Source organism: Triturus cristatus, chromosome 4_1 (genome assembly GCF_964204655.1).
Source record: "Triturus cristatus chromosome 4_1, aTriCri1.1, whole genome shotgun sequence".
Taxonomy (NCBI): Eukaryota; Metazoa; Chordata; class Amphibia; order Caudata; family Salamandridae; genus Triturus; species Triturus cristatus.
In genome coordinates, this window is record NC_140585.1 from 330982270 (window position 1) to 330993433 (window position 11164).

Here is an 11164-nt window from a genome sequence, read left to right on the forward strand (position 1 = left end):
ATTCGCTGAGGTTGACTATCAACCTGCTGAAGTCACACCTGACTCCTCTCGATGAGCCCTTTCATCTGAGCTATTGTGGACACAGTGCAGTTCCGCACCTACCCTCTGGAGCAGGGTCCAGGCCATTAGGGCTATGACCCTTATGTTTCAAACTCTGTTCTGCCCTTTGGTGAGACTGACTCAGAGGCTGCTGGGTCTGATGGCTTCATGCTGGGGAAGCATGCCCAATGGCACATGCAGACTCTAAAGTTCCAATGTGCGCAGCACCAGGGTAATCTCTCTGACCTGATCCAGATTTCAAAGAAGACTTTAAAAGATCTGCATTGGTGGTTAATGAACTACCATTAAAAAAATGGCAGAACCTGTCCTCCCCACCTGAAACTGACAGTGGTAACTAACCCATTGCTTCCGGGTTGGGGCAGCCACCTGGGAGAGGTGGAGATAAAGGACTCTCATCTCCAGCAGAGTCCCAGCTCCACAGCAACCTCCTGGAGCTGAGTGATTCACTGGTCATTGAAAGCCTTCCTCCTATCCATCTATTGAAGGTTGGTTCAAGTGTTGAGACAGCACCACCACCAAGTAGTATTGCAGCAAACTGGGCAGAGAGGGGTCATGGACCTCTGGATGAGGCTGAAGAGACAGGACATCTTCCTAGTCATGCAGCACCTGGTGAGCTATCTTAATGCCAGAGCAGACAACCCAGCCAATGCTGCCTTGCAAATCACAAATGCCATGTACACCCAGAGGTGGTGCAAGGTCTATTTTGAGAATGGGGAGAACCTTCCCTTGATCTGTTTACCACCAGTGAGAATGCGCAATGTCAGCACTTCTGTGTTGGACTTTCTAAAGCGGCTCTTGTTTGCAGACACACTCAGTTAAGACTGGAACCTGGGGCTTCTGTATGCCTTTCTGACGATACAGCTCCTGCCCTTTTGCTCTCCAGAAGATCAGGACTGACCAGACCAAAGTAATCTTAGTGGCTCCAAACTGGGCAAGGAGGGTTTGATAGCCCAAACTACTGAGCATGAGCATCTGCCTTCCAATCAGGCTGCCTCTTCGGCTGCCTCTTCGGGAGGACCCCCTCACGCAGCACCAGGTCAGGATCCTGCTGTTGCCTCTTAAGAAGGACCTCCTGATGCACCAGCAGATTAAGGTCCTGCCCCCGAACCTCCACACACTGCACCTTCATGGGCAGAGATTAAGTGGCAACAGTTGAATGCCTTTGATTTTACTCTTGAGATATGCAATGCCATCTTGGCAGCCAGGCATCCCTCAACAAAATTGTATATGCCTGCCGTTAGAACACATTTGTGACTTGGTGCTCTTATTGTCCTGTTCATATGCTTTCAACCCCCTTGTCAGAGGTTTTACTGTTTGTGTTGTCTTTAGCCCAGCGAGGCCTTGCCCTGGGCACCCCTAAAGGTTACCTTTCAGCCATATCTGCTTGTTTCTGGTTGCCAGATCACCTCTCACTATTAAAGTCCCCCATTGTTACTAGTTCTCTTAAGGGCTTGCAACATTTGTTCCCTCCCACCCCTTCCATTATGCCCCAATGAGACCTTAATTTGGTCTTAACGTTCTTTATTGGTTCACCATTTGAGTTCCTGTATAGGTGGCTGCTCAGACTTCTAACTCGCAAGACTGCCTTCTTAGTGGCAATTGAATCGGCAAGGAGAGTCAGCGAGCTCCAAGCTTTTTTCAGTTAACCCTTAATACACCAGCTTTTACCAAGACAAACTGGTTCTTCGGACACATGCCTTCTTTCTGCTGAAGGTGTTTACTCCCTTTCATGTCAACCAGAACATCATACTGCCCACATTTTTTGTCCCACCTCATCCTTCTAAGGAGGAGGAGAGATTCCACCGCCTGGACCCAAAGAGCGCTCCGTTTCTACATCGATCGCATCAAAGAACATCAGGTGGACGTTCAGCTCTTCATTTGGTTCACCGGAGCGAAAAAGGGCAGAGCAGTGCAGAAACGGACCAACTCTTGGAGAATTGTACTGTGCATCAAGATCTGCTACGAATTTGCTGAAAAGCCGCCTCCTGTGAGGACTTGCGGGCCCCTTCCACTATGGCCAAGACACAGGTACTGCATTAGAATGAGGGTACCTATTCTGGCGTCCTTCCAAACGTTCACGACTCACTACTGCTTGGGCAGTCTGGTCTGTCAGGACAGGCATTTTGCCTATTCGGTCCTCCAAGAGCCATTAGCAGACCCACCTCCTGGGATGTTTTGCTTTGATATCTATTCTAAGGTGAGGAATCTGTAGTTAAAAGTCTCTATCAGCAAGTTATTTACCTTCGGTTACAGTTATTCTGGTAGAGACTTTATCAGCAGATTCCTCAACAGCCTTTTGATACCTGGGAAATATTCGAAGGTGAGCTGTCTGCGGTTAGTCTCTACCAGAAAAAGTGATACCGTAGGTAAGTAACTTGTTCATCTAGGTGGCCTTGTTGGGACTGCTAGCAGGGTGGCAGCAGATTAGTTCAAAATGTAGTAAATATGGTTCTATTAACCAGGCCAGAGGGGAGGATTTTGGATCAAATGTCACTTTGCCAAAAGCATCAAAAATATATACATCCCTTTGCAGCCACTACTACAATGAATCCGACTGATACTCACATCTTCATACACATCACCCAAGGAAATACGCTTACTCTGGGTGGAGGAACACTTCTGTTCTATTTAAAAAATCAAGAACTTGCAATAAAAGCATACAGTAGAATACAATCATAGTACATTAAGAAAAATATGATAAATAATACATTAAAAATATCATAAACTGTACACAACAAAAAAACCTCGGAAAAAGATTGTTACAAGACAATCAAATTTGTCATCTGCTCGTTAATTCGGAACATTACATAGACAGCGCACAGTAGGAGGATATATTCTCGGTCTACGTTTGGTTCTATATTTCACAAATTTAACCTAAAATCAGCGTTGACGCGTTTGGGTGGATGAGCTTGATACGACCACCTTCTTCAGGACTAAAGCATGAATGAATCTTCTCCTTATGTTTGTTATCCAAATCCCTGTTTTTTTTTTTTTGGTTTTTTTTTTTAAAGGGAAAATTTAACTTGAAGTTTACCTACTCACCTGCATGAATCAGACACATATTAGGTGAACGGCACGGGTGATGGAAGGTGTATGGAGTCGTGCTTGTGGGCAACTCACAGAAGGATGTTGGAGCACTTCTGAGAATTTCTGTGTTTTTTTTTTAAGGACTCCTAGAGATGTAAACTAATTTTGATTTTTGGTCTTCAAAATTTCCTCTTTTTTAAAAAAAAACCAGGGACGTTGTGTAACAAACATAAGGAGAAGATTTATTCAAGCTTTTGTCCTGAAGAAGGTGGTCGTATCAAGCTCATCCACCGAAACGCGTCGACGCTGAGTTTTAGGTTAAATTTGTGGAATATAGAACTACACGCAGACAGATAATTTATACTCCTTCCGTGTGCTATCTAGGTATTGTTCCAAATTAACTACCAGATGACAAATTTGATTGTCTTGTAATCATTTTTTCTGGTTTTTTTATTTCGTAGGGTGTGGGGCAAATGGGTGGGAGCGATAGACTAATGTTTTCATTTGACCATTACGGGATGTGGTGGGTGTTTTTCTACTTCTGTTGCTTACTAAAAGCATGTACACTGTCTTACGGATGTTATGTTCCTCATATGCGATGGGACCGGAGCTGGATGTTGATCTCTTGTGTTACTGCGTATGTTTCTGAAAAATCAACAAAATTGGTTATAAAAAAAAAGGCATATGGCATGTGCCAAGTATGGACGTTTTGTTCTTCAAATTAAGACAGATTTTTAGTTGCAAGCTTTCAAATCTGCTCTTTAGAGGATGTATGGAGAAGAAAATACAAGTGTAGATTTTATAAAATTAATTGCAATACTTATTTTTGTTTCCTTAGCTGGAAGCTGAAAAGGGGCACGGAGGCACAGGGGACCATAAAGAAATAAAATCTGCATTGGAGGATGTAGAAATGAAAGAAACAGACAAAACACCATTATCTGAGCAGAATAATGTTGAGAACACAGAAAATGTCGACATGGAAGGATGAAAACGGACTGGAGATCTTATTTTAGATGGATTTAAACCTTTTATTTTTCTAGCTGATTGGGTGAAGGGTAGAAGTCAAGTTAATGGTTGTGGTCAAAGACATGTTGCATTACAGCTGCTTGCTAGCTTTTGTGGAAATTTGGTGATGGCTGGATTTGGCACAATTGTTATCTGTTTGTTATTGCTCTCCTGTCTGCAATTGTTTCCCATCCATCCCAAGTCATTCCTCACTGGCAGATTTATTCTGTGGCTATCTGCACTGTTTAGTGAGCAAAGGTTTTGAATCTTCGAAATGTATGTTTTACTTGAAATGTCAGAAACTCGGTCTGTTGTTCTTAAGAAGGAAGTCTATTGGGGAGGGTGGGATAGGGGAATAAGATCTGTAACCAGACGTTAACCAAACATACCACCTTTTAAGCAAATGTTTCCCTTGGAATCTTCATGCTGTAAAAACAGAAATAATGTGCACAAAGGGTACCGGTTTAAAATCCTCATTGTTTTTGTATATACAGGTTGTAGAAGGTGGATGCCTTCCCTCAAAGTATCTTTTTTCAATAAAGTTATGCAGAAAAAATACAAAATCAACTTTTCTATACATTTTTAGGAATGTGACATACTAGAAATGACAACAATTTCTACTTAGAATAACTTTCTATCTTATGTTTACATGTGTGGTAAATCTGAATAGATGTTAGAAAAAGAAAAAAGTGGGCCTTTTCTTCAAGTAACATTTTGCTTTATTTTTTGCCTTGTGTTTTTGAAACTGCATATTCTGATGGATACTTCAAGCAGAGTACTTCCTGGGCTGTAGACTGATCTGGAAACATTTTCCAGCAATGTTCTTGGCACTGTTAGATGTCACCATGTGCTGGCATTGTGCTGCAGAAGTAAGAGTCAACCCGCGTGCAAGTGCCACCCCTATTTGCTGACGTCAAGTCCTTTCTTTTCCGCACCTTCCAGCACTGATTCAGGGCTCTGATCCCAAATTTGTCAGCCTACTGACCGCTTCTAAAAACAAAATCCAGTGTGCTAGAGAAGGATGTCCCCTCCTAAAACTAAAAGTGTCAAAGCATTCCATGCCTGTAGAAAATAGATGTCAGTCACCAAGTCGCACAAGGTGTCTCTGGTGTTTGGGCTCAGTATGCGCTTATGCATTCAAACACAATTCAGGGCTGAAAATGGAAGCTGTATGTCGGCAAGCATAAGAAAAGGTTAAGACCCATTCGTAAATCCAACTCTAGCTCGTGGCCTCGTTCTCGCTCCAGGGAACATTCCCGCCAGATATTAACCTTTCAGTCGAAGTCCTCTGTTAAGTTTAAATTAAAAGCCAAGTGCTAACAAAAAAAGTGAAGCGGGCCTCTCATTGAGATTGGTTAGTGCAATCTGTTGGTTGCTACACACATGGCCTCTGGGATTTGGCCAGCAAGATCTTGCTGGTTGTCCTGGAAGTTCTTAGGGTCTCTCTGCCTCAAAAATCTCATGATCGTCCGGAAGAGGCCAAATAAGTGCTTTGTTCTGTATTCAATACTACTGACTGCCTGGGATTGGTGTTTGGCACTAGCATTGTGTTTCGTCACCACTCATGGAGTCATTCCACAAGATTTTCTGTAGAGGTACAAGCATCTTTCATGGGTATGACTTTTGATGGCTCATATATTTTCGATGAAAAAGCTGATTCTGCCCTGGAGTGTTTTAAGGGTAATAGAGCCATGGTGCACTCTCTGGGTCTCTTGACACTCTACCTAGCAAGTTCCCACATCAATTCAGAAAATTCAGAGGCTACTCCAGGGGGCTGCTGTATAGATGGTGACAGTCACCCCAACCCCTACAGCAGTCACCGTAGTCCTTTTGAGACTAGAGAGATAGGTCAGGCAAGCATCACGCAGACCAAACCAGAAGGGGCACCAGTCCTCCTAGTCCCGTTCCCCTGCAGTAACAGCCACTAAGCCGCTTTAGTTTACTAGTGGCAGCGCACACTCATTCCATCTGCGGCAGGATTCAGTACTTTACCTTTAGTAGTGATCTATTACGTCCGACAGCATGGCTGTCCATACCCTTCATTTTTGATCCAGCAAGTTTCCTCACACATCAACCGACATTCAAAGGAGCACCTCTCAGCTGTGACAGGAGGTGCGGCTGTTGCACTCAGGGGTTCTACTGGATGTATTTTTGTGTTTTGAACTCTGAAAGAGAAGATTTCCGTGTGCCAAGAGGATGGTGGCATCTAGCCTCTATAGGACTTTCAGCCTCTGAATGCCTGTCTGCAGAAAGACGAATTCAAAATGCTTGTGCTAGCCCAGATCTTGGCTTCTCTGGGTAGGTGGAACCGGATGGTGTCCGATCTGCAGGATGTATTTCATATGCCCATCCAAAAGTTCCACATTAGTAGCCTGTGGTTCAAGGTCGGCTAGGTTAATTTTCAGTGTGCAGCACCCCCCTTTGCCCTCACCAGTGCCCCTTGGGTGTTCACAAAAGTGATGACGGTGATTCAGCGCACCTTTGGAGGTGGGAGAAGTTAGTTTTACCCTATCTCGATGACTGACTGGCTGTTAAAGTTGAGCTTGCCACAGTTCATTGTAGATCACCTCCAGGCAACAGCTAACCTCTTGTAATTGTTGACGTTCATGATGAATGAGCCAAAGCCTCATCTGACTACTTTGCAGAGGCTAACATTTAGTGTACTGCATCCTGGATACAGTGCAGTTGAAGGCACTCCCTTCAACACAATTAGTCCAGTACCTTTCAGCTAAATATCCCAATGTTTCAGCCTTAAACCTGGCTCTCGTTGAGAGCAGCTCTGAGTATTCTTGGCCTCTTAGTTCCAGTGGACCCATCACCGAGTAAATCTTTTAGATGCCATCCAGATTTTGGAAGAGAGTGCTCGTTTAGTATTGAAGACAATGGGTCCAGTGGTAACACCTCTTCCTTCGCCACCCAGGGCTGATTGTGGTGACTGACGCATCACTATTGGTTATGGAGGGCATCCATGGTATGTGAATTTCACAGGACTCTGGTGTAAGCCATATAGGTCTGTTGGAGTTACGAATCACTAGTCTAGCACTGGGGACTTTCCTGCCGTCCATCAAGGAGAGAGGATTGTGCAGACACCTCCACCATGAGGTATAGCATCAAGCAGGTCTGAGTGGGGCCTTGAATCCTGTTCCAGGAGATTGCGCCTCTGTAGTTGGTTGGGCATCATGGCTTTCTTCCTGCTTGCAAACCAGAGTGGACAATACTAAGCAGACCATGCCTGGAAGATCACACATGGCATCTAAATCCCAAGGTGACATAGAGCATCTTCCAACAGTGGGGGGAAAACCCTAGCTAGACCCTTTTGCCACAGTTGAGAATACTTGGTGTCCAAGGTTTTGTGCTGTGGAATTTCTACAAATACACTGTTGTCTGTGAGAAGGGGTTAAATGGACCAATCACGTCCATTCATACCCGCTCAAACGGAACACCTATAACTGGTAGAAGCACTAACGGTGTCTTTGTCTTCCCTCCTGTCTTACCACTCATCTGGCAAGCTGGATAGTTCTATAGAACCCTTCAGTGTCTCTGCGCATTCCTGGCCAGTATAACCAAGGGAACTACCTATCCTGGGTTTTTCTTTCCCCTAAGTGTCTTGCGAAGTGCAATTCATGGGCCAATGACCACAGGAAGTTCCTATGCACCAACGGAACCACTATCTTCTTGCTAGTTCCTAGCTCAGGATTTACTGGTTCACTATAGAGTAGACCATCCTCCCAGCCAACTTAGTGTTTTCCGACCATTCCTTTGCTGACCTGATCCTGGGCTTCCTTTGGAAGTCCAAGAAGTGTAGGGGCTGCTGCTGTGCCTTGTGGAAATCTTCCCTGCTGGGTCCTCCAGCAGCTAACCAATCCTGCAGCTCTGGAAGTGACCTAGACTCCAGCAAATGGTCCACTTCAGGAGCCTCCTACTCCTCTCCCTCTGGAGCAGAAGCAATGACCTCCACAGCCACTGCATTTCCAGTGCTCTTTCCTGCAAACTATCCTTTCCTCGACCCAGCAAATCAGAAATGATCCCAGCCTCACAATGAGACTGACGTGCAGCCTGTTCTCTGGTCAACACAGCTGTACAAGCCATTAAGACTTCTGCTACCAAGCGAGGAGCAATCAAATCATTGCTCAAGAGGCATCCGGCCCCTTGCTTTTCCCTTACCCCCACATCCGTTATGGCCGCCATGCCATTGAGTTCAATCTACATTTTGGCAAGCGGATAATCAATGCCCTCTCCCCTGACTCTTATTGCTGTATCCCTGGTTCCAGAGAGTATGCCCTCAGGCTTAAGATACTGCCCCTCAGCCATAGTGTGGAAGGCTCCAGTATCCCATTGATACTAACTTCCTGAACAAATCCCATTGTTTTAAGATGATTGTGCTTCAGAGCATCTGGTTCCCTCTTCCAAACGTCCTTAACTACTAGGTTGAGGGCAACCTAAACCCTCGTGTAACATGCTTTTTATCACAGGTGTCTCTGTGTCAAGTACCTTCTTTTGACAATCTCTCTTGTAATGTCACACAGTGTCACCTAAAACAATTCATCACCTTGGACTTAGAAGGGCTTCCTTCCCTTCTCATGATGCTCCTTCCCGGACACACCATGACCATTCCCATGTTTCCTGGGCCTGCCTCAAGTCTCATGAGAATTACCCTGACCTTTACCCTCAGGTTTAAAACTAGTCTGTGAAGAGTTCTTCTCCCCTTTTGGCTAAGCACCATGCTGTTGCAGCCCTTTGTGAGCCCTGTTAGCCATCCACTTATCAGCTAACACTGCAGGTTTTGTTGGATTCCTTTGTCAGATCAGACGGGTATTAGCTAAGTTGGGTAGAGCACTCCTCCTTGACTCTCTCGGTCACCATCAACTGCTTAAGGAACTGAAAATCCTTGGTCTCCATCCCTTTTACCCACTCATTCCAATCAGTAATAAATACACCATGAATCCAAGCCTCAAACATAACACCATATACTCTCTTGCAGTCATGGAATTTCTGCAGGTATTGAACTGCCTTCAGCCCAACCTCCTAATGAGAGCCGCTTTCATTTGCTCATTGACCATCTAATCTGCCATAGGCATCCCCCCAATTACGGCTGTCCCTCCCAATGGCATGCGCCCCCTTAAGGCTTCTCCCTTAGACATCTCATTTAAGGCCTACACTTCACAAGTGACCTCAAGGTCAGATACCATTTCAAAATGTCTTGACCTTCCACATACACATGCAGAAGATCTTTTTGAGCCTTGGCAGCAACCTGGCCTCAACTGGAAGTAGTCACTAATCCCAGATGGAGTTGTCATTGCTGCCATCCTAAGTTTCTTTCTCAGAAGGGCTATTTTTTCCCTTTCTAGCTCTTTCCTATTCCTGCTGTTTTTCCTCCCACTCACTCGGTTATCTTCTCTTTCTCTGTTTCTCCTCTGTCTCCCTCTAGAACTCTGTGTTTCTCATCTTCTTCTGTCTTAGCGTTCTGAAGTGCCAACTGCAAGCTCAGGGTCTCTGCTGTACTCGACCCATCCTACTGATTTACTACTGGGATTGGGGACAGTGGTACCCTAGAAATTGAAAGTGATGTACACACCTGAGATATTAAGGTGGTGAGTGTCTTGGTGTAACTCTGGAAAAGCAATTAGGGGACACACTTGGTCTGGGATATAGCTTTGTTGAGGGGATCCTACAGCCTCAGTTCACTGCACTCTCTTCCTGGGTTCCTACCATGGTTCCCGCCCCAGAGTCAGCTAAAGCCTCCTTTTCACCCAGTATCTCAAACTGGTCCTTGTTGGATTTAGCAATGATCTCTGTCCCTATTCCCGGGAATCGTCAACCCTCTGTCTCTACATAAATCCTTCACCTGATATATGTACATGGTGCTGAGGTCAATTCCCAAACCGGTTTTCTCCATTGCTTAAGCGTGTAGCCTTTTTTTATGTAAAAGGAAAAAAAATGTGACCTATTGCAGCACTAAAGCAGATTGGAAATGGCCATTTCCACCTCTGTATCGTTGGCCCCTAACCATTAAGTGCCCCCATCACTTGCTGCCAATTGTCGGAACCCTTTTTAGAGGCCACTGGGCACACGGGCTCCTGGGCCCAACTGTGGTGGTTGAGGCCTTTCACTCCCCATGTGCCGACCTACAATGGATCCTGAGCAGTTGTGCCAAGTACCCCTTTCTGCACTTGACTCTCAGAGGTAGCTGTGGTTGAGCAGTCATGGCTCCCTCAGAGGGGGTGTAGATACAGGGCAGTGAACACCACTCATAACTCAATGTGCCAACTGTACAAGAAATAAATCAATGTCCAGTCCAATACTGCAGATTAAGAGTAGAATTGCTTTCAGATCTTTGGCACAAAAAGCCCTTTATGGAATTGGCCATGAATACCTACAGAATAAAATGAGATGGTACTCTCCCCAAAAATGTCTGCGTTCATCTTAATCTAAGACTATAGTAGTGCCTAGGATCCAGAAAGCCTCTTTGGGCTGTAGAAGCTTTACAAATGCTACAGCTGTACTGCATAATCAACTGCCATGGAATCTTAGACCTCTATCGAACTTGGTTGGTTTTGAAAGACCGATAAAAAACAGACTTTTCTCCTCCCCTTGCTAGTTTTTTCCTTTTCTTTTCTGTCTTTTGCTTCAGTGACTCTTGCAGTTCTACTGCTAGCGCCAAGACGCCCTTTGGGTATTCGCTGGGCTTTATAAATTTAATCTAATACTCCATTTCATAGACAGTTTATTTTTTTCTTTTCTTTTTTATTGTTTCTAAAACAAAATGTTAGAATAATGTAGGTCATATGGTCCACAATTAGACAGAAATACAATACTCTTGAGCAGTGACACTACACGGTGTCAACCTGTGGTAAACAGAGCATGACCTTGGAGAAGAAGAAAAAACACAAAACAATAAGATGAACCGTGCAGCTTCAACAACATTGTGTATTCGCAGATCATGTGGGCCAAACCAATCATAAGAGTGGAAGGCTATTACAATTTCTCCATGGGAGGGGGGCAAAGAGGAGACATCGAGAGAAAGAAACAAACCCTGTTACAAAGGGAGGAGGGTAGAAGTGCACAGAACCAA

The 11164-nt window shown here is 44.8% G+C and overlaps 1 protein-coding gene across 1 annotated transcript in view; it reads left to right on the forward strand.

The window, feature by feature from the left end:
• Nucleotides 1-4655, forward strand: part of FKBP4 (FKBP prolyl isomerase 4) — a 475143-nt gene extending 470488 nt beyond the window's left edge. Inside the window, exon 10 of the mRNA XM_085652302.1 lies at nt 3926-4655. Within this exon, the coding sequence (XP_085508428.1) occupies nt 3926-4075 (150 nt within the window). The 3' untranslated portion in view covers nt 4076-4655. The remainder of the gene's footprint in view (nt 1-3925) is intronic.
• Nucleotides 4656-11164: the final 6509 nt, after the last annotated feature.